This window comes from Cloeon dipterum, chromosome 1 (genome assembly GCF_949628265.1).
Source record: "Cloeon dipterum chromosome 1, ieCloDipt1.1, whole genome shotgun sequence".
Classification (NCBI taxonomy): domain Eukaryota; kingdom Metazoa; phylum Arthropoda; class Insecta; order Ephemeroptera; family Baetidae; genus Cloeon; species Cloeon dipterum.
In genome coordinates this window covers 26,312,628-26,337,004 of record NC_088786.1, presented here as the reverse complement: position 1 = coordinate 26,337,004, position 24,377 = coordinate 26,312,628, and the positions used below count along the sequence as shown (strand labels likewise).

At 41.0% G+C, this 24,377-nt stretch overlaps 1 protein-coding gene across 2 annotated transcripts; it reads right to left on the bottom strand.

Moving 5' to 3' along the window:
- Nucleotides 1-677: 677 nt before the first annotated feature.
- CNMaR (CNMamide Receptor) lies at nucleotides 678-24,080 on the bottom strand. Of its 2 annotated transcripts, none has more exons than XM_065497516.1 (6): nucleotides 23,872-24,080; nucleotides 14,219-14,780; nucleotides 9,789-9,970; nucleotides 8,696-8,933; nucleotides 3,414-3,615; nucleotides 678-1,517 (listed from the first exon to the last, which is right to left on the bottom strand). In XM_065497516.1, the coding sequence occupies exons 2-6, from the start codon at nucleotides 14,750-14,752 to the stop codon at nucleotides 1,408-1,410; spliced, it is 1,266 nt and encodes a 421-aa protein (XP_065353588.1). In that variant the 5' UTR covers nucleotides 14,753-14,780; nucleotides 23,872-24,080; the 3' UTR covers nucleotides 678-1,407. The 2 variants fall into 2 exon arrangements, with proteins under 2 accessions (XP_065353588.1, XP_065353589.1); XM_065497517.1 differs by having other exon boundaries at nucleotides 678-1,514.
- Between the last annotated feature and the right edge of the window lie 297 nt (nucleotides 24,081-24,377).

Below are 24,377 nucleotides of genomic sequence, written 5' to 3'. Positions count from 1 at the left end.
ATGATGCTCTAGCTGATATTCTCCATTTGAACTTGGGTTATTTTGTCTGTGATAGTCGAGGAGGAAAACGCGCCTGAGGATGTGCACGCTAATGAGTGTTTTACATTTCACTTGCTGGAATTGCCAAACTTAGTGAGCGAGTCAACGTAAAGCGAGAGCCCCTTACCTTAAGTAAGCACCTTTTCGACTGCTTTGAAATGTTTGCACTCAAAAGGAGAGTTGAGGCGTTCGACAAGAGCGAAAATGCGAGAGTATGATTGTTGCGCTGTGGTTTCGCCCCTCACCCTCGCACGAACCCTCTTGAAATTAATCTTTCGGCTTTCGGCGGATGACGTCTCTCGACGGACTGGCCAGGCGCACCCACTCATGCAACGCGGCGTGATGTGTCTCGTGCATAGCACACTCCGAATTTTCTCGCGGTGACAGCGTGAAAACTGACTTTTTGACATTTTGTGGCCGTGGTGATTTTTGTAACTTCTGGTGCGTGAAATCCTTTCCCGCCGGCTTTTTATTGCGTTTTCTCTCCAGTTGGTCATCCCTCATTAAAACTTTGTCAATGCCTGGCTGTAATTTCCTTTTACGTCCGCCCTTTCGGAGCCCTGCATCACTATGTTGCCCAATTCAAAGGATTGCGAACGAGAGCAATGAATATGTTTGATCAATGAACACAATTTCAATACATTCCATCAAATTTATTGGTACCCAATATTGCACGAATAGCAATTGAAGCAATTAAAGCATCCTCGCGTATTTTTCGTCCCCGTAAAAACGAGGAAAATATTCCAGTCACAATAAATCTCCATTACAAAAACCATCGTATTCATAACGCTTATCAGCAAAAATGTTGATCTTTCCCGTCACATGCCGTGCTTATTTAAAATTTAAATTTGGTTATTTGTATAGTCTTTCTTCGTTTGAAATCCATTCGAGGTAAAATCACATGTAATTATAATTACATCAACTTGATTGACTCTTTTATTGACACTATAATAGAAGCACAGCTATATGTACGGATTTGAACAATCCAACGTTAAAATTTGAACTCTACAATAAATCGAATTGATTCCACGACAACAGTTAATATATAGCTATATAGATTCTCTGAAATACGCTCCATAGATATCGTATGGCTCTAGCTAAATAGAATAATTATTCCAACAGCAGCAGAGTGCGCGTCACACCAAAGACACCAACCGTTTATAAATATGTACAGACAGCAACAGAGCAGTTTCCGGACAGCACACAGAACCTCCGTTTGTCTCCACACAAAACGTCTCACTTTTGCACAAAAGACACCCGCAACGTGCGCATCAACGCAATTAAGTGGGCTGGATTTAATCTAGGCAGGTCGTCTGCGGTTATGCCCATTTATCGCGGCCGCTGCTTCCCAGGCATGAATTACTGGAGCTACGGGTTGTTGAGGGGCAGCAACTCGTGCGCATCTTGCCATGCCCCGTTCAAAGCAGACCTGTGACGAGAGTGGAAGCTGCACCCGGCCCTTTGGTACTCGGAAACTGCTGAAACAAGAAAACCAAGGCATTACATCAGCAGGCCCTTGACACGGCGACGGGATTAATATTTAATTTGTTCGGCCGGGCTGCTTTTGGTTGCCGCCGCCACCGCAGACGACGACGGAAATTGTTGATCCTCAAAGAGGCAGTTTGCGAGTTCCAACAGGTGAAGCGGCAAGTGTCTCAATGACAACACAGAAAGTTCGCTACCAGCACTTTCAGGGATTTCGCGCACCGAGTCCGCTCAAAAATTAAGTGATTCTCGGCGCGGGTGCGCTCTGGCGTTGTTTGCTGCACGTATTTTCATGCCGGGTCACAGTAGCTCGACATGCTTTTCAGAGCAGGCCAAAACAAACAAACACGCGATTGTGATAGCAGCAGGGTGTTTTTCTCTTTCTCTAAATAATTTGTCGACGGGCTGGTGCAATCTCTTCGCACAATATTTAATTTCGGGAGTAAAAAGTTCTGGCGCAGGCCTTTTGTTCCAAGAACGTTTTCCGTCGACGCCGCCCAAGCCCAGAAATAATGCCGACCCAGTGCTCCATTTGTTTGAAATACGTACATTCGTGTTGACCCTAAGGCACCGGGAACTCGCTCAATTTATCGTTTTCCTTGCACGATTTCCTCTGGGTCTAGGCGAAAACTGCTCCTGCTCGAATCTCGCCTGTGGGCGTCGAGAATAATTCAATGATCGACCCTTTCATAAGAAATTTTCTGCAGCCAAGCTCGTTTAAACGCATGTGATTGTTTTCATCGTAATTTGATTAATTTAGCGTTCACTGAAAGCTCGTAGCCTATTAGATTAAAATCCTCCTTGTTGAATACAGCACAATGCTGGTTGATTGAACGCACTGCCACAATGGTTCGGTGTAAACAATGTGTCGGAAGCACTCAAGCGATCTATTGGCAGACACGCTTGGCGGCGACAAAGCACGCCGCGGCTCTCACACAGTCGATTTTGTTATGACCAAACTTGTGCAGTAATTTAGGCAACACGCTCGACGGCAGTGTTAGGCGGAAAGCCCACTCTTAAATCTCGTGTTCATCGTGGAAAATAATTTAATCTTCTTTTTCGAGAGCAGGGCTCCATTTTTCTTCAACATATCCAGAGGGATTAAGATTATTCCGGTTTTGAGCGTCCAAAGTTTCTTTCCACCGCGTCAGTGTGTTGTGTATGTAAGTTAAGCGTCAAGTCGAGTTACAAATTACGCAGCACGAGGAAACAAAATTAGCCTAGTCCAACAGTTGTGTAAATTAATGTCATTAAAGGAAAGTCGACGAGAGCGGAGAGTTATTCCTTGTCTGTTCGGTATTAAAGTAATTAAATTTTCTCAACTGAATAGTCGCAATCAGGGCTACTCATTTCCTGCTGGCATTATGTAAATGTTTAGAACTTTGGTAGATTATGTATAAATGTACATATATACATGGAAAATTCTATTATATATATTAGTATGCATTATTTTCTCACGCGATGCGCGACGATGGGTTCAGCAAACAAACGAATCTTGCTTCGGGCTTTGCAACATTAAAAAGGATACTCATATTTCTTCACATTTTCTTCCTACTTTTATCAAAACCTTTTTTTCAAACTTAAAATTTGCAATTTAATTTTATGTAAGGTAGCTGCTATATTATTTATTAAATTTTTCCATTTGGCACATTTTTGTCTCATTTAAAGAATAATTTTTAAACTATTAAAGGTTCGAAAATCATGGAAATTGCTGTATTCACACAAACACACCGATTTTATTGATCTAAAGTATCTTATATATAATATATGCATAATATTTTGCTGCAGGACAGGATAGTAACATCGAGCTGGACGAGTTAAATACAATTAACACGCGGTTATCGTGTCGGGATCGGAATGGTAAAGCGTAGTGCAAGCCGTGAACTGACCTGTCGACTGGCTGACCTCCCTGCGGCCACTGCGGTAGACACCACCTCCGGGGTAGCACATGATCTTGAGCGCCCTGCGGAAGTTCTGCCCGCTGACGCAGTAGAGGATGAAATTGATGCCGAAGTTGGTGTTGAACAGCAAATTGCTGATGTGCTGGAGGACAATCAGGTGTTTGTACCACTCGTCCTCTTGGGCTGGCGGCTGCAACAAACGCGTCGTAAATTAGCCCCGGCGCCTATGCAAATGTTTGTGCCCGTGGCACAAGAGTGATACGCCGTGTGTTTGACCGCCGACGCCAAATTGGTCCTCGCAGTAACGCGCCTCATCGAGCAATTTATAGTTTGACCCCCCGCCGAGCAAATTTGTTTAGCCCCAAAAGTAATTTATAGCACTTGCCAGCGAAGGGGGACGCACGCTCGCTCTGTCGAACGGCATTTCGCCGTTGAATAAGTCGAATCAGATTGTTTACGCGATACGCGCCGACGGGCTGGGCTCGCATGCGAATCACGCTCAATTCGTTCCTGCCACATTGTGCAGCAAGCTTTGCACACAATAGTTCGCCCGTTTTATGTCGCCTGGACACCGGCAGATTATTGAACTCGACTCATTTTATGGGGAGCCTCGGCGCAAATGAAAAAGAAACATATCGCCATTCGCCAGCTGCGTCATCCAAAATAAATTGAAAAGAAAGAGCATACAATTCGTGATCAAAGAAAAATTTTATATATCGAGTTTAACTTTTTCACAAAATGTTTTTAAAGTTATACATTAGTTTAAAAATAGAGTTTTCGTGAGTTGCTCAAAATGTTTAATTCACCCATCTAAAAAATTTCTTGAATTGCTGGAAAACTTTTTGATCAAATTGAAACCATTGTTTTAATACTTTTGGGAAGCCCAATGAAACCCCCTTCAATTTTAGCATCGAAAACCTCGTAAAACAACAAAAATGCTCGTCTGTCTTTACACAAAATGCTTTGAAGAGTCTCAAAATATTTTAGTTTAAATTCTCTAGATAAGTGGTGAGGGTGGACAAAGATGCAAGAGTCGTTTAAATATGATTAGATTAGATCTGGTGCGTGCCACCACGCGGAGCGTTTTGTAGACTATCTCAAATGCTAAAATCAATATAATGGCAAATTTTACAGATGAATTACCTCACTTCCTTGATATTAATCATAAAAATACAAATAAATGCGCACACTATACTTCTTGGATTAATTAACTTTGTATATGTAATATTTATAAAATATATTAAATAAAAAAAATGGTTTCATTGTACAACTTGGATGCTATTCAGTTCAGTCAAGCTTAATTTAGAGTATGTAGATGATTTACAAAAATTTTGTTAAACCTAAATACCTAAATTGCATTTCAATAACATGCCTAGAATTAACTGGAGTCATGGCCAATGTTTTTCATATTTAAGTTTCAATCTGAGAAAATATTTTGGTCTGGTGCAATATGCAAACCTCTTGCGCACCCTAACATTACAATACATCTTATTTTCAAAATAATATACTGTGTTAAACTTGATTCAAGCTCTGCTAGCAGCCAGAAGCAAAGGTATAATATCCGTGATAAAGTTTTACATTGATATTTCGCTTAGTCGTCGGTAACAGAATTTTTTATTTGACAAGCTTTTGCTGTTTGTGAATTTCGTAGAAATGAGTTTTATATTCCGTGTGATGTAATTCGCAAAGTTAATGTCACTTTAATGTCTAAAAAGGGAAAACAAATTGCAACATATATCAGACAGAGTGAAAAAGTGATAAATTCCGAAAGTAATTTCCTGCCGCACTGAGCAGCAATTCATTCATGCCAAAAGGCAATCACGGATTCAAGGAACTCGTTATCTCATTGAAAGCCTGAATCAGAAAAAACATCAGAAGAGATAGTCTTTTTTACGATCGAGAAAAACAGCATTGAGTTATAATTTTCTGTGGAGGCGAAGAAAGCGAATGAGGTAATGAGGTGCGCAAATTTCTGCTCCTGAGCCAAAACAGCTGTCCATAATAAAGAAAGTTCAAAATTTTGCTCTCAGTCATAATAAGAAATGTATTTTGTTGAATAGCCGTAGGCCAGTCATTAAAAGCAAAAATTGCCCTTCATTTTTACAAACTCAATTAAAAAATATGAAAACACAATGGGATTAACTTGGCTGTAAAAATATTGTAAATACGCGTCAAAAATTAACCTACGCAACCTTGCCTCATGTAGGTAGAATGGGCATTTATTGAAACATCCGGAGCGAGAACGACACCAACTAAATGCTTGCTGTAAATGTTACCGGTGCGAGCTATAATTTCACTCATAGGCTCGTTTATGGCACTATCTCTGGGCTCGACAAACTGACCTGCCGTACCGGTCGGCAATTGTTTCCGCCACCGCCTCTGCCCGCGCTCAGTGGCGCCGGGTGTTCTCGTAATTCACTGCGTAATTACACTCGCGTCCGACTCGACAAACTGCATGCCCGAGATTCAAATCGAGTTTGAATGGTCGCAATTGCGGCTCATTCGAGGCAATTAGTCGGCAGCCTCTTGCACGCCATGAATGTTCATTTATGTATATATGTATGACGTTGTGTATTGCGGTGTGTGCCAATTAATGCACGGTTTGCTGAGCTTCCCCGTCACTTAGTAGATTAAGGCAACCTTCTTACTTAGTTAGTCGGCGAGGAGCGGAATGTATCTCGGAAACCTCGAAACGCGGAGCAAAAAAAGAGATTTGTTTTGTTGCGCCCTCGGGCTTGAGTGAGCACGAATACAGCCTATTCTTTTTATCGTCTTCCCGGTATGCAAAGGAGGCTGCTTCTAAAATTCATTTTGGCGCAAGTAATAGCCCGAGGCAGATTGGAGGATATGAAAAAGCAAACTCATTCGTCTGCCGCTGTCACATTGCCGAAGAATAGCTCAATGCGAAGTAGCTCTCGTCGTATGGCGTCGAACAATCGCACTGACAATCAAAACGCACGCAAAAAGGCAACGAGAGAAGAGAGAAAGCGACGAGTCAGTGGTGCGTGTGCGAGGCCAAAAGCTTTTCCATTGCCAGGCTCCCGCGGCTTCCCTTTCATTATCCGCAGGCTCTCTGCACAAAAACAAAGCATGTTATGCGTGCACCTGGCATCCTCGGCAACCGGTCGGTCGTTCCTCATTGATCCAGCCACCCGCGCCAGGCACCCTCTCGAACCCTTAACCCTTTGCCTCCCTCCGCAGCAATTATTGCCATTTCGCGGATAATTGCCCTGCAAACCATTATTCACAGCCGCATCGAGCAGAAGCAGCAGCAGCGCAGAAGCTGGAAATCCTGGCGTTTTCTCGTTTAAAAATCATTTTCACGAGTCGAGAATAGGATTGGAAGAGGGAAAACTCGCCTGCCAACTTTAATTTAGAAATGTTTGGTTTACGCACTGTTAATTTCCCATCGCGTCCATTTGCGAGAGCGGCACGTGAGCAATACCGAAGTGATTCGCATTGCGTGCACCCCTTCATTAATGCGGTGAGAATGACTAACTAAGAGAACGCAAATGTTCTGTTTGTAACAAACACACGACGTGAAAGCCCGCCGCTTTGTGCGAAATAATGATGTGGTTTTTGGTTACTTTGTTTGTTTGTAACACTATGAAGGGTTAAAATAGTCCTGCTGAAAGAGCTTTTGCATTCTCGCGCAGAGGCATTACAATTAGCACGCTTGTAATGACGCAATTATTTCAAATTATTTTCAGCTAATGCACCATTTTAACTGGGGTGCTCCAATAGAATAATTAAATCAGGATTCAGAAATTTTCTGGACGTACATATATCTAATAATTATAAACAAATCATGATATATTTGGTGCATGCGATTAATCATTTAACGATATAACGCGCGATCTTCCTCTGTTGTAGCAATTCGAATATATTGCTTGTAGATTAGTTTTGGCCACATCTGGCGCCCAATTTACGAGAAATTCGTGATGAGGCTGTATTAAAGGAGAACATTTCACACACAGCGGGATAAATTGTGTTTGCATAATGCTCATGAATATTCCAGAACACAAATTTCTAGCTTGACATGTGTGACCAAAACTAGCTGAGAGTGAGTCAAATCAACAAGTTTGACAGCGACGAGGACATGTCCACCTCTGCTGTGACTGGTGGTACGATAAATTTAACAAATGTCATGTCCCTCTTGTGCAGAAATTGCGGTTCGTTTTGTTTGTAAATTTCCTCCATCTGCAGGAGACAGATCCTAATATTACTGAATTTAGAAAGTTTAGGGTGAGTTCTGCACGTAATTTGAAAATTGAAACCTTTGTTTCAACCAAATAATCAATTCAAATTGATTTCAAAAGCTTTCTTCTCATGGCACCTATGTATGTAGTTTGACAGCACCTTGAAATTGTCACATATAATTTATTTTATAAAAAAGCCAAGTAAATCGATTAATGTGTTTTTGAACACATAAATATCAACAGATTGATTTTTTTTAATCTAAGGCATCTTTTTTGTTTTCCTTACACCAAAATATACGCCAAATTTGTGTTCGATTTAAAGCTCTAAATTTTTATCATACGTCTTTAGAAGCTTAGTCGTTATGCCAAACTATAACTGGAAGCAATCTAACTTTAAATTTAGTTTCCAAGACTCGCCTCTTGTTTTACCGCGTTGGTGAAAATAGTAGTCTTTTTCATCTCTAGAATCATTGTCATCCAATAAATAATAATTTTTAAACTTCCTCAATTGAGGTATTTGTCATTTTTTCTATCTATTCCAAAATGCTGTTAATTCGCTACTCAGATTTTTTGTTAACATAAGTCCTATATAACTAACTTTGTTGATATTTACAGTCACGACATTATAGTGACAACTACTGCAAAAAGAGCTAGCTTAGCTTAATCTCTTCATTGACACTGTCATATTCGTGATAAAATTCGTGACAGCTTTTAACACACGAAGCGACAGATATAACCCTGTGTACACTTCTGTCAGTTCCGTCAAGTAGCATTAGTTTGCAAAGAAAGTCTGTTACGACCGTTCTAAATACCAGCACAATGATTAATTACTTTTAAAGTTGCATGCATCACTTTACGAGAGGCAAGAAGTTCATCCGTCTCGCTTATACAAAGTCCAACTCAAGCACAAGTTCAGGGAAAGGAATGTCGCTTGTTGCCTAGTTAATTAGAGAGCTGTAGCGAAACAACTTAGCAGACAGCTACACAAAGAGCGAGAAGGAAAGGCATCTGAAATTCCTTGCAATGTCGAGAGAATCAAGAATTTGTATAGTCAAAGAGAAAGTAGCTTGCCTTGATGAACACCCAGAGACGGCAGACGTAGGAGGGCAGGTTGAGCACGACGAACACGGTCGACACCAGCAGCAGCATCTTGGTGATCTTGGTCTGCGTGTTGGCTGAGTGCTGCGCCCTGATGGCCCTAGCGTTGCCACCGTGGGCGCTCATCTCCATTTGATCGCCGTTCCTCACCAACAGCAACCCGCCGGACGCGCGCATTGTGGAGACGCTGCTCATGTCGCTGGTCCCGCTGCTGCAACAAGTTTGCGGTTTCCTCATAAATTTATCGACCACAGGAATTCTTTTCCACGCGCGAAACGGCTCTCTTGACTCCGCGAGAAAGTCATTTGCATAATCACCCTTAACGGTTGCTGGCGAGAAAGTGCGCCCATCAAGTTTTATTAAGAAGGTAGCTCACTAAAGACTCTTTCCGGCCGAGAGTTCGTGCGTGTAAAAAGTCTTTTACCGACAAAGTAAGTAAGGCTCTACGCTAGCTACTAAAAGTGTTTAGCCTTATTTTGTTCTTCGTGGTGATGTAGCTGGAGAATATAAATAAGGCAAACCACCAAGAGAGGTACTTTAAACGAGAAGAAACGAAGCATATATTTGCTCACGAGAAATAGCTTCATTACGACGGATATTGCAAGTCACAGCAGAACGGAAAATGAGAGGGTATATAAAAATTCCCTGCCTCTGCGATAGCGGGGTCTATATTGCGAGTTAATAATCTTGCCTTTATGATATGAAACTGCTGCTACAGGAATTTCCGAGGGTGAAATATGTTTGAGCGGGCGAGTGTTTCAGAGGTTGGCATTTTCTCTCACTAATAACTATACCATCATATTTCAATCGACCGCCGTCACTATCTCCTCCTCTCGAATGTATCAGCAGCAGTCGTCCAACTATATGGTGCCGACTATAAATCGGAAAATCGATCCTTAGCGCGCCGGACGCCACATCGGTGCAAAATTCGTGCAGACCATTAATCACAAAAAGGTCCAAAGCCATAAATAACTTTTGCTGATAGGGCAGCTCACGCGTGCATTTTTTTCCCGCGGCATCAAAATTCAATCAGGCGTGAAAATGTAATTCCTGGCACTTTGTTTACCTGGATCGGCGCTGCTGACGGGTCATCGAGCGGCGAACCTTGGCCAAATAGTAGACCGTCAGGGCGATGCTGGTGTTTAGAACCGTGATGGCCAGGAACGGCAGCACAAACGTCAGCACTGTGTCCACGTAGTTGAAAATCGTCGCCAAGTCTTTGTACTCGTCCCTCATCATACACGATTCCTAAGGGACAGAATTTACAAACACATTGTTGAAAATTTGTACACGCTGATTTTGAAACAAGGCAAATGGACGAGAAACAACAGCAACTACTGTATTAAAATTTAAATAGCCGAATTTTAATCAGTTTTTCCTAACCAAAAGTCATTTTCAAAGATTAAAGGTTTTAATTCGTTCGAAGCCAATTCCTAGGAGTGAAAATGTTTAATTAATTAATGGCTTAAATTGTTGATTCAGTACAAATATTGACATTGAAGGAAAATCCAACGTTTCCTATCAATTTTTCCTCAATTTGATGATAGATTAGGCAGTATTACGTTCAAATTAGTGTCAGTTTATTAAGCCACAATTTTCGAGCTTTAGGCGTAATATGACGTCAGTTGACCTTTATAGAGCTTTGGAAAAATACTTGTTTTTCTGATATAATTCCCAAGCATCTGAAATAAATCGTGGAAATTTCCATTGTAAACTAATTTTTGTTGTTGATTTTCACAATAGCCGCAGGGAAATATAAATATCATGTATATTTATCCTTCTTCTATACGGATATCGCTTTTGATGAAAAGTTGCGGCACACATATAACCATTTTTGAAACCTGTTTACAATGAGGCAAGCCATGTGAGGACACATAACTTTTCTTTTTTGTTGGAAATGCAAAATTGGCTGGGTGAAACCGAAAGTGCCATCGGTATAACTTTGCTTGCACAGGAATTTCCGATAGCGGTAGCAATCTCTCATCTTATTGAAAGAATGAAGGCAAGCGAAACTTTTTTGATACGAATGGAATATTTTAGTATTCTGACATGTATATGTGATATGTCAGCAGCCCAAAAACCATTTTCCCTCAGGAAGCTCATCCGCGAGCGGCAATTTTTCACAGACCATTAACGCATGAAAAATTATCGTTGCGGATTTTGTATATACGCACACTCTCATTTGAGTTCTCTTTGGTTCTTTCGCATTCTCGGCAGCTTTGATCTGAAGCACGCACAAACACCTCACTCGATCGATGGAATTACAAACCACTGGGAAATGGTTTTCCGAATTAATCACTCTTCGACTCGGCTTGCGTGCGTTTAAGAGACCGCGAATTGATCTCAATCGCTTTGACTGCGGGGGCCCTATTATGGAGTAGGTAAAAGCGGCGGCGCAGATATTACTCGACACAGGCGGCAAACTCGATTTTGCGGCCGCTTTTTTAATATCTGACGCCTAAGTGCTTCGCAGAACACGGCACTCTCTCTGTGACAAGAGAAATTGCTCACATCATTTGAGCGGCCGGCTTTTGTCAAAAGAAAATAACAGGTGCTCTCGACCCGCAGCGTGGGTAAAGCACCCGCGGCCGTTGACAGTCAAAAGCATCCCCAGCATCTGGCCGGAGCAAGCAGCAGTCGCACCAGAAAGCGAACCATCTCAAATTCTCTTCAGCTCCGTCGGCCGAACTGTGAATCCGACATTTGTATGTACAAATAAATAGGCTTGAACTTTGAATGTAAACAGAATGGAGCATGCATGCAATCGCCGAGGGGCGCTTTGTCTCCTGAGTTTAGTGCGAGAACACTTGTCTTTGTTTGTCAGTCTAGTGTTTATAATAACACCATCAGCGTGCATGCACACGAGCGTGTTGTGCATTATTTCGTGTCGACAAGCAAAGCTCCTTGGGGCTCCACTTCCGTGCTCATTAATGATGAAAGCGAAACTGCACGAATGCAGCGTGAGAAATTTGCATGGCAGCCGGCCACAGAAGAAAATAACGTCAATCCAAGTAGGTTGCGTGTCAACTGCAGATTTTGGAACCGCAATCTGCCGTCTTGTATTATATTCCGTTTAAGGATTGTACATGCTCTGCACCCCTTTTATCAAACCCACACAATTTGATCAACAACTGACTCAGCCAGCAACCAAGTTGCGGAAACTTTTATCCTCGGGCCGCCGAGCCTACAACTTTTTTCTTAATTACTTTAATCTTAATCAGCTTTTACCCCTTTTCTCTGGCCACAGCAACCCTTACTGCAGTTGATATGATAACGAGAAAAACTTTTACAGTGTAATATTCAATTGCAACCCGATGCGGCTGAAATATATAAAAGACGACCTGATTGGACGATTTTTTAATCAACAAGGAGCGCTTTGGTACGTCTGCCAAACACTGTGAGTGGCAGCTGAATAAAAACCCGTCTCGGCAAAAGTGAAGCCGTACACGTCTAATTAAGAGTCAGTGACTAACGATTCCCAGTTGACAGCCGCGACTCTTTTTCCTTATTGAAGCTGGCTGCGAGCTTTCCTCTGCCTCGTCGGCCATAATTGAAGAGAGTGTCCGTCGAACCTTATAAATTATTTCACCTCTTCGCCTAGAAAAATTTCCAAGCGTGGAAAAACGAATTCAATTTGCATGCAATATAAACAGGAGGAAAAATCCGACGCGTGCTCGTTTGGTGCTCAGCGGCATTTCGAACCACTACTTGCTTTGGAGTACAATTTTTTGCTCCGCGCCCGTCTGCCACGGCTTTTTCCTAAAAAATTCAAACGCTCCGCAGCAACTTAATCAAAAAGTCCAGTCCACTACTGCGCTATACCACAGGGGGAACGAATTTCGATCTCTCCGTGCAATTGATTTGTTGCTCTCGAGCAGATAAGAAGGCTTTACGCTACAAATCCCGTGGCTGTTGGATAGCTCGTTAAATAAATTGCGTCGGACGCTTACAACGGTCAACGCTGTTGGCTGGCGCACAATTTGTTTGGATTTCAGTGTATAATGGTCTTCCCTTGTTTGCAACCCTACCACACACATATATCTGGGAAATCAGCAGCCGGATAAATTTTCTTTGCCGCGAAGTCTGCATCGAGTGTGAGAGTGAGAGCAGGAGTGATAAAATTGAATGTGTGTGGCCGAGAAGGACCGATTAAATTACCTATTCGATCGACCTCATAATCTGCTCCGACATTTTCGGGTCCAAGAGCTCGTTTGCTATCACTTTTAGGACTCCCTGGACGCATTTTCCGCCCAAAAAATAGCAAACAGAACACCAAACATCTTACATAGTGATAAAATTTTACGCTTCAGCGTTCCTTATACTGTGCGGAAGTTATTTTTCGTTCGGAAATACCAGTACTCTGTTCGCTTTTACTGCAGAACGACTTTTAGCTTTTATGCTTTTCTACCCGCGTTTCTCTAATTCATGCAAGCTTATATATATATATAACAATGGGGTTGATTCAAAGAGCCGTGCCCGCATAACGGAGCGTGCGGTTCGGATAAAAATTATCAGGGCTGCTTTGAAATTTACAACCTTGTATGCAAGTTCTACAGAAGCGATTAGGCGTCCGCGCAGTTCTTTTGCTATTGAAATATCGGCACAAACAGAGTGGATTTTATCGGCTCATTTAATAGCACTTCGCAGCGAGAGGGGTACGGTGTGGATCTGGCAGTACGCCAAAGCGATGAGCCAAAAATTGGGCTTAACCAAAAACATGCAAATAGAAAAGCCAAAGCGATAAATGTAAAGAGTCTGATCCGCCTTCCTGTAAAAAATGGGGTTTTCATAGATGCCTGTAAACTTGGGTGGAAACTTTTCCGGTCGTAATAAAAATTCCTTTGCGTGGCAGGGTTGGAAGTATAAGTTTGAAATTAATGAACTTGGGAATTTTATTCGACACCGGCTATTTTTTTATCAAACTTTGTCAACAAGAGTTTTCAAATCAATATATTCTAATTTTAACAGGCATTCGACTTGATGGATTGGACAAAACGCAATAACAAAAATGCGGAAAATATGGAACATTATTGCTGTGCGGGAGTTATTGATTTTTATAAAATCAGGAAATATGTATTTACGCTTGTGCAGAAAGCAATACATGAAATTTAAATATTTCTATGCATATTCTTTGCCATCTGCGGAGATGTAAAAACTCTATTTGTTGCTATAAAATGCATGTTTTTAATGCTGGTTGAAATTTTCCTTTTAAGAATAAAAACGAGGAAAAGCTTGCTTGAATATTCCTCTCAAACCGAATTTTTCGTCTCTGAAAACGACTAGTTTACCGACTAAAAAGACATATTTTCGTCCGCAAAACCGGCTAAAATTGCCAGCTCTAAAAATTAATGCCCAAAAGGTCCAAACACTAAAACCGCGCTACGAGTTTAGCACGGTTCCATCCTTTTTCCTGCTATACCCAAACATATAAAGAAAACATGCGCTGACGTGCGTTTCACCGCTCGGGTAACTGCATAAGTAATGAAATGGACTCACTTTATTGTTCTGTTCGACGAGCACGGGTGCCGCCATGACCAGCATGGGCAGGTTGACGACGCAGCCGATGACTGTCAGCCCGACGAGCACGGCCCTCGCCCTGGCGACCGTGCACACCGCCGGCCGGTGCAGCGGATACCTGACGGCGACGAAGCGCTCGACCGTGAACGCCACCACAAACCAGACGCTGAGGAAGCTGCACAAGGACGCGAGGAACGTGATGGCCTGGCAGGCGCCCTGTTTGTTGTACAAGGGCACGCCGACCAGGTTGAGCCAGACGAAGAAGATGTTGAACAGGTAGCCGGTGTCGCTGATGGCCAACGCGGCCAGGTAGTAGCTCGAGCTGAGCTGCCGCAATTTGGCCGTGCTAAACACCACCACCGAGAGGCAGTTGCCCGCCGAGCCGAGCAGCACCAGGACGGGCAGGTAGTAGAGCTGGATGGCCTCCACCACGGCCATAATTTCACCCTGGTTTTCGGCATCGGGCACGTCCGTCCCGTTGCCTTCGCTCGCGTTCACCAGCGTCGAGTTCATTGTTGGCAGACCAAGCAAACTGCTCAACCTGCAACACGCAAACATTTCTTACTAAAACAAAGCGTTAATTTTTTTCTGGCTTGCCCAAGGGTTAACCAGCTTTGACAGTAACAAAAAATAAACACGATTCTAAATTTTTCTTTAGAATATTTTTACTTTTTCTGTTTTTTCCCACTTTTACAATCTATTTATAATATTTAATGTATGACTTATCTAGCAAGAATAACCATGCAGTTGTCAATTTTATGGTCGTGATTAATCAGGTTGATACGTGTTAATAAAAAACAGCTTAAGTTCTCTGATCTAATTTGTGTTTTGGTGTTGACGTTTGTTTAATTACAATTCATGTATATTTATAGAAATAGCTGGATATAGTAACTCATTTCTATTCTATAAATATGTATGAATTGTAATTGTTAATTTATAGAATGGAAATTAGTTGTTATTTCCAGCACAGTCAGCTATAGTTGGAAATGATAGCCTGCTCATCGCAGTGACTGGTTTGCTTTTGTTTCAGTAATACCTTCCATTAACTTGCTAATTTAATAGCAATTCCAGCTCTAACCATTTTGTAAACTCATTTAATTTTCCAAAAGGGATTGCTTTCTAGTTGTATGCTGGAATATATGAAGTGAATAAGCCAGCCGACGCAACATATTATGTTTAGAAAAAAATGTAGCAACTATAACTTCAAGTGTCACCCACGTGGCTTAAAATTCTGTAAACATGACGCAAATCGTTTCCTCCACCCTGTATTTAAAAAGAACGCTGGTTTGACTGCTTTTCGCGGCTTAAGATGTCAAAATGGCTTAAAAAATTGAAGGTAAAAATTCAGCTGCCGAAGGAAGCGGCTTAGTTGAAGCTTTCAATGTTAGTTAAGAGCTTTCACATTTATTGCTGGTTTCTTGACAAACTTTTAGCAAAGCATGGGATGCGAAAAATTGATAAGTGCTATCATTTCTTTGAATTGTTCGTTACAGGCAAGTAAATGGACACATTTTTCATCTACTTTTAAGACATCGATTTCTTCGAAACCATTTTTAAAAAGTTAGATAGAGCTAAATCCTGTCCTATTCACTTTTTACAGCTGCAGAATAAATATAATTTGGAGTGAAGATTTTTATCATAAATTTGTGTGGATTGAAAACAGTTATGAAATTAAATCAATTTATAGTTAAATTGGTTCCTAAAAGGTTAAAGTCACTTTTCAAACATTTCTAAAGTCAAATAATAATGGCTACTGGATCGGAATGTACAAACTTTCACTGTTTATGCAACCGGTCGCACTTAAAAGCGATCCACGTTGCCTAGCGCGATATTGATTCCATTATTAATGTCAAAGGTTAATTAACCATTTGGTTGAATAGCTCAAACCAATATTAAATTAAGTGTGGAATATTTCATTTTGATCGTCAATCTTTAATCAAATACAACGTAACCATATTTTGATGAATTTATAATTGGTAAAATTCACCTCCCAACTTGTGCTGCTAATCACTTTTCCTCCAGCTATAAAAGCGGTTTCGTAAATTAGTAATAGAAACAGTTCCTGAGGCTTCAAGTTAATTAATCAAAAGCAACACTTGAATATGACTTTGAGCATAAATTATTAGCTTCACATGAATCGTTTCTCATACTTGGGCTCGTTAAAATTACTTTGTTCCCTCTCGATTGCGATGCAATTCTATGCGGACAAAAAAATATTTAGAACGGAGACAGCAAATTGGCCAATTGCATGTGTGTTCAGCAGGAAGAACATTCATCATTTGCGCTTCATATTCGACGGCATGTTATGCTTGCCTCGAGAGTAGCAGCACCAACAACCCTTTGTGTCGAGTATGTACTTCCAACAAAGTCACGTCCTAACGACAATTGGCTACAATTGGTAGCGATGGAAAGGTTTTTTATAGAAATAGCGTGTACATGCTGTAACGGTGCATGATTTATTTTATACTCACGGCACGCATGCCGAAAGAAAAAAACCAAACGAGAAAGAATCGATTTCATTGAATTTGGTAAATATACCCGCGCTGAATCGCTGATTCGGGGTTTCAGTGTTTATGGTGCACTGAATGAATCCGAGTGTTATGACTCTGGGTCTTATCTGTCGAAGCATTTTTCATTTTTTCACTCCCAATGGCGCTTCTTTTTGCAAAACACACACGGCATGTATGTAAAATACGTTCGTACATGATTCGCTTACTCAGCAGTCGGATTCCCACTGCGTGAAATATGGATTGTTGTTGTTCGAGTTTGTTTGATGACTGAAAAGAATGCGTTTATAACGAAATGACGCATTAACATCGTTCCCAGAGGAGAAATGCCAAATTAGCTCACATTTGGCATACTTCCAAGCTTATCGTGCAGTGCATAACATTGCAAGCAATTTTTTTGGATCAGCATTTTGAATGTGTGCGCTTGTTATAGAATTACGTGTGTGTATGTACCAAAAATTCCAATCATGTGATCAATGTTGCTCTCGGGCAATTAAATTTTTGTGACAAAAAGTACACGCTAATGTTTGACTGTATGAAACGTTCGAAAAAATTATTGACACTAACGACAGACCAAATTTTTTGCACTCTCCCTCTCCTTGTCAAATACAAGCAAAAACATGACAAATATATTCATCAAAAGTAGTCATTTGAGAGATTAAATCGATAGCGTTGACACATTTGTGCTCGTGGCACTAAACAATATATGCGTGCATCATCAAACAATCTTCTGCTCACTTTTTAGAGCAGGAACTTCGCGGGGCTTTGAGCAAAATGAACATTGCTTCTTGTGAACCATCAGTAGCTATACTCGCTGTTGTTAATGCGATTTAAATTTTCATTTCGCCGAATTGTTTTTAACGTATCGTGCTGAGCAAATGAACTGTTTAAATGATCATTGCCAAATTATTTAATAATTTCCCGTCACTAATGAAAAACGGTGGTTTATTCCGCTGGGTCCATAATAAATGCTAGCAATTGCGTTGGTGTAGAGACCAAACTAATTACTTTTCCAATCGAAATATTAAAACATCAGAAAGACCTGGTTAAATTTTGCTCTCAATCAACGTGTGCGTTTTCCAAAAGTGAATAAATTTTGCGTTATATGGACAGCGTTGCCTCGTGCCAAAAATAGCAAGAACGTGGGATCTATTAAAAGTGGTGCTGTGCTTGACATCCTCCCACTTTCCACTCTCGAGTTAGATGCAATCAAATGCGTGTACGGCGATAGAGGAGGCGCAGGGATGAAGGATCAAGGCACATGCCATTTGCATTTTAGATCTAAATGTCCGGGAATACCAGCGGGAGCTTTTGTCCGGGCGAACTCGGAAAATCCCTTGTTAAATATAGAAGATAGAGCGGAAGACACGCACGCATTCGGCTGAAAATTCGATATACAGATGCGCGGACGAGGGTCCTATTGAATTTGGCATGCGAGTCCCTAATAAATCCTGTGAGCACCTGCTTTTGCTTTTTTGCAACCTGTATATACTGGTGGCGTTTTAGCTTGGCAAACAATCTGATTGATTGGCAACGGGGGAAAAAGAGTCGTGCAGAATTTTGCACGATCAGTCATCAAGAACGAGACTAAAAAATACACGCTTTAGCAAGTTGAAAACAATCCCTCGCAAAAAGAGAAAAGCTTTTGCGTGTGTTTCACATGCTGAAAACAGCTGCGCGAAATATATCCTCTTCAGAAAACATTTCACCGGTTCCAACACCTGAGGGAAGCTTTTGCATTTAAAATATTATCCACTCAAACGGAAAAACGATTGATTAGGTAGATTATTCCCTTCATTGTTAGTAAAAAGCATTATTCATGAATATTGTGGATTTCATATTCGTAGTGGGAAAGCAGAAAAATGAATTGACAGCTTGAAATAACAAAACAAAATATTTAATGTGGCTATGTTTATTCACGCGCATCACAAAATTGCTAATCAACTAAAATCAGGTTTTACAATGATTGCCTGCTGAGTTGGAAATTATTGTTTCGCCCCCCCTCCCCCCACCCACCCAATGAAAAGTCATGAATAGCTTGGCAGACAAACTTTCCAAATGAAGCTAACCCGAACCTCTGAAGACAAACAAAGGCTCGTATTAAGGAGAACGGCACGCTTTGTGCATTCTGAGGACGAAATCCCTCGAGTGCCGGCTATTAAACTTGTGAGCTGAATATGAAATTTGAGATGGCAAGCAGCTGCAAAATTCGCTTTATCCCCGTCAATTGAGCACTTTCGATAATTGAGCACACCAGAGGAATAAACTTAACTACTGCTCGTTATTGATTGCAGACGACACTCGATTGTGGTTTCATTTGTCATTCTGTCCTCTTCGAAGACAGTGGTTAAAGAGCAGCACGATACCAAGTTTGTCAAATGGAGCGAAATTCGCGAAACGCGCACTCGTCTCCATTATTTCGCACCACGGCCTTATCGCAGTGTAATTTATCGTGCGAAAAGAGGAATGAAGAAGATGGAGAATGAAGCCAGTGCGATTAGCATGATAAACGCTAACTGAGTTTCTTCTTCTCCACAGTGTGTAAACGGAAGGACCATTTTTTGCGGGCCGCGTTAGCTTTTCATTACGGAGTTTTTATTACGCGGAAGATTTTGTTCTGATATGTCTCTCCCTCGTCCCTGTGCCTGCATTTCTCTTCATTTTCGCGGGGAATATTAAGAAAATAATTTCAGGCAAAATGCTGAGTGAGTGTCAACGGCCCCCTTTGAAACACAACGCAGAAAGAAAATGCAAAAAAGTTTGATGCTGTGACTGCAGGAAAGTTTGTCCTTGCGACACGAAGAAATTGCAAAAGGATGATGGTGAACTGGGAGAAATGGTGAGACGTGTGTGACAAAATACTTTATTTCACATGAGCTGGTCCATGGCATTTCTGCCGAATTGTTGAACCAAATGCCGCTGCTCGTCTATCTAGCAATTTGCATGCACGGCTGCCTTTGCTTTATATTGTTGACAATAATGGCGTCTATGTTTTGCGTGCTGGAATTCGTTCTTTGCGCCAAAATGATCATTTATTGATGTACTGCGACTGCGTTTCCTCGCTCATACAAAATAAACACTTTAGAAAATTAAACTCTTAAAAATTCATATGTTGGGAGTTCCAAATGAAAATAAAAGCATATATCTGAACCTGGGAAGATTGATGCACCCTCGGAGGCCATAATGTTTTCAGTTGAAAAAATGCAGCTATCTCAGAGTACAGCCGGCTGTTCATTTCTCTATTGTGAAGCAAAAATATTTATGTATTTCATGTAAATTTAAAAAAAACTCGCTACGAACGGAGGTAGCTGCATTTCATTTTAACCGGAATGCGTTAAAATAATTAAGGAGGAAAGTATTTTTATTTGAATTTTAGGCGAAGCTTAGTTTTAAGTGAACTTGAGAAATAAAATATTTTAATACTTTTTTCCCAACGCATGGGACAGTATTTATTAATAAATTAGTTATTAATTGGAAAGAAAATACAACACAAGTACACGTTTTCCCTTTTTGCAAGACTCCCACGCATCAATATAACTAACATACATTGAGAAACAACTGATGATTATCTAATAATTTGTAGTTCAATGTTTAACTTCCAACTAGTTTAAGACTTTTCCGTGAGCTTCACCCACGGAGCTCGTTTTACACCTGCTTTACATATCACTTATCTATTCAGAACCAGCGCTCCGTGACTCTCCTGAGTACAAAGTTGTGCTGCCAATACCAAAGGCTTTTAGATAGATAATGGCTAATTGTGTTTCAAACAAGGTAAAAAAAGCGCCGATGATAACGAGCCGATCCCTTTCAAGCGGCCGCCCCACAATTCTTCCGTGCCGCACTCAGCATCAGCAATCACGGCATTTTTTGCCGATATTTCCCGAATGTGTTACACACACCCAGTCACTTCTTGGCTGGCTCACTGCGAAATTGCTACCATCAGTTGCACGCAAGCCTCAGCTGCGACTCAATTAGTCTCTTCACGTATCGCAAAAATTGAATCAGAGAAGAAAGAGAACGCGTGTGCTGAGCGTTAGTTGTTCTCCTCTCCAAATTAATCCCCGGCAGAGAAAAAGGGACTATCCAGCGATAATCCATTTGGCACAACTGTACACCCGGAAAAGGCATTGACGGAGCCGGTGGTGATAACAGTTCCTTTTGGTAAAGTCACTTGAACCGCAGCCCCTTTCTATGCTGCTGAGAATAAAATCACTATAATATGCTTGTGTCTGCTTCCTCAGCGGAAATTATTCAGCAACCGGGGGCTGTGCCACATGGTTGCTAGTTTAGCAATTTAAATTTAGGGAAAGCGAAGCGGTGAGGCTGCTCTTTTATCTTCTTGATCCTGTCAGTTTTGCGTGCAGAAAAAGCTCGACCTTGTTCATGAGCATGAATGCATTACATATACGTGCATTAGGTGTGAACGCAATTACTCTCTGTGATTAGAAAGGGGTAGAGAAGAAGCCGCGCAGGTAATTACGACGGCGTTTGAGACGTATAATCCCTTTACTTTTCTCTGAAATTTAAATTTAGCCCTCCCACTGACAGTTGCTCAACAACGTCAGTTGTTTAATTATTGCGCACTCTGCTAATGAACATCGTTGATTTTTATATTCCTTATAACTATAAATAAATTCCTTTGAGTAAACATAACTTTGTGAAAATAGACAGAAATTTGCAGGATCCGCAGGGTCTAAAATGAACTATTTATTCACTTTGATTTGCGTGCTGCATAAAAAACTTTTGTCGTATTGTTTTAGTTACCAGACAAGGAAACTCTTAGGGTTCTACATTTTGGCAATTAGCAATGTATTTGTATTCAAACAGCCTGTCGTGATCTGAACCAAGTTAAAAAAGTCAAAAGTTCTAATATGTGAAGCCAGGAGCGTTAAACTAGCAAAACAATGGCAAAAAATAATTCTTGACATTTAAAAATTAATTAAAAATATGCCTTCAGAATTTCTGAACTGTTCTGGACTTAAATGAAGAGCAAAAAATACACATATTCAGTTAGCTGATGAATGTTCCTATTTTTAATGATCAACAAAATATTCCATGTAACATCCTATTAGGATGTTACTCGTCCGAAGCATTTCAACTCACTAAATCCATTGAATCGAAAAATTTCACCTGCTGGTCTCAGTTTGCATCGTTTAAATTTGCTTAAAATCCACTAACTAAAACGTAGTGATATGCTTGTGAGTAGCATGAAGGGGTATAATAAAACTTGCTATGATTTTTAGGGGTATGAAATGCGGTGAGTCTAAAATTCTATCCAAACATTCAAAAAATGCTGTGAAACGCGCAGTTGTAAATATGACCCACACAGCATGCCGATGTTGGCAAGTATGTGCGCTCGTTACTAAAGCTGTTTCCAAGTTAGCTCCTTTTCAGAATTTTGTTATTCTCGAATCAGCTTTAGGGAACGAATGTTTGGCGCGCGTCGATTCAATGCGAGCCCTTCGGTGCAGAGTGCCCTTCGCTGGGTTGTGTTCCCGTTGCGGCCCTGGGCGCTCATGTTATCCGCTCTCGCATATTGCTACCAATGAAACTGTAACTAGTGCCAGCAGAAGCTCGCCTTTCCCGACCGAGATTAACAATTTCGCTGCAGCTAATGTTTCTGACCGCAAGTTTTCTTGTCCCCAATAACAACGAGACTGAAAATAGACGCTGACCAAAGTTATTTTCCCTCTAGTGGGACCTTCCAGCGAAAGAATCAGGGATTCGACGCAATATCATCAGTCAGTCATGTCATGACAGTGACCGGTTCCGTTCGAGATAAAAGTAACAGCGTTGGCGAGCAGATAACACGGTCGGGCTGGACCTCAAAAGAGCACAGCGGAACGATCAATCGTTGGACCGTCGAGACGACAGGTTTTCAACCCCCCATAATAATGCCCTGCGTCAAGCACGTCGTGTTAGGTGTGAATAGAGCAATTACAACTTGAAGAGTTTCATCGCGATGTGAGTGAGGGTTCGATCGAGTGTCTTTTCGCTGGCGGTGAGCTCTTTTTCGCAAGCAGGAGAAATGCTTCCGCTGCGATATCGAACGTTGCGCGGGGTTAAATATTGTTTTTATAAGAGAAAAACTTAAGCTGAATCACAGGAAGGGCAAATGATGGAGTTAACAAAATTTAGTTAATCATTCCTCTTTTCGTTTGTGCTCAGAAATGTGTGCAGTCAGGTGTTTACAACAACCGAGCGTTGATTTAGAATTCTCTGCAGCTAATCCTTTAACATGAATTTTGTTATGAAGGTAAAGCACTTCTGATGAGGCCCGCGAGGCCGAAAGAGCCGCTGCACGGTGCGAGAACGTTGTATATATTTTTTCCTCTTGGATTTACCTCATACCCACCCATTCTCAGTTTATTCAAATGCGCAAATATGTATTTAATTTTCAAGCACGTAATTTTTTCATTTTTAATTGATAGTGAAATCAGAAAAAAGTTTACACATATAAGATGACGACTACAGGGACAAGGAAGAATGAATAATGATGGATTGGTTTTAATAACATTTAACCTCATTGTATGATAAATAATTATTTACATAAATATTTAACATACTCCTTATTAAAAAATACATTTGAAGAGCAGAACCTTTTTCAATGCAAAAAAGGCATGGACCGACCCCAAAAAACATGACTTTTGTAGAAATAATAATTTAAAAGTAATAAACAGATTTAAACAGTGAAGATTTGATGTAAGAAATTAAATGAAAAACTCAGCTTTGTTCATTTCAGCTAAAACAAACAGTTTACAAATGGAAAGATAACATGAGCGTTCATTTTTGCACTCCATAATATCTTTCGGCGGTTTTCATTTCTGGAAATATCCCTTGAAAAGGTGTCTTTTTACATTTATTTGAAAACTCTATTTTGGTTGGCCTTCCAATTAAAGTGGATTCAGATATTTTCCATTGATGTTAATCTATTAACATTTTGATATATATAAACCCTGTTCAACCCACTTCGATTTTTTTAACTTTTGAATGAATATCAGCTTTGAAAAAATTTCTAAAAATACAGTCATAAACAGACTCGTCTGTGTCATATATCAATTTGTGTGGTAGTGGCACACCAGTTGAAATCAGCTCTGTGTGAAGATAACAAACGTTATTAATTACCTGACGCCATCCGCCCGCGGATCTGCGGCAATTCGACTCACTTATCTAATCGCGCTCAGAATTAACACGTACGCACAGCACACTCAAGTAGCAGTGTTTGTTTAACGCTGTAACATCACTTTCTGATCAACAGCCCTGCGTGGACGGGAGGCACGCATCTCCAGCATTCACTTTTGGTCCGTTGACGACTGAATGAACGAAGGAGAGAGCGCAAGGCCGCACGGCTTGCAATCGCCGCCGCCGCCGCACGCTCGCACAAATCGCAGCGCATGCGTTTCTGCAGCGCGCGTCTTCAACGCCGACAACCTCAGGCACATGGGACTGTTGAGAGGTCTCAACGGATCATTTTTGCATTTATTTTTTCCTATTATGTGACACATGACAGTAAATTTTGCATAATTCAGCGACATAAAGTCAAAGTTGGAAGAGATCAACTAATGTCAGCGGTTTTGTTCAGTTTTTGGGGCAAATGTTTTTCAGCAAAAGATTTGGACCGTTAAGGGTTG

What these genes read in the sequence shown, in the direction of transcription:
- CNMaR (XM_065497516.1), bottom strand. Translation starts at nt 14,752, where the DNA reads ATGAACTCGACGCTGGTGAACGCGAGCGAAGGCAACGGGACGGACGTG. An exon ending in TCGTCGAACAGAACAATAAA is followed by an intron (nt 9,971 to 14,218) that starts GTGAGTCCATTT and finishes TCTGTCCCTTAG; the next exon opens with GAATCGTGTATGATGAGGGA. An exon ending in CGTCAGCAGCGCCGATCCAG is followed by an intron (nt 8,934 to 9,788) that starts GTAAACAAAGTG and finishes AACTTGTTGCAG; the next exon opens with CAGCGGGACCAGCGACATGA.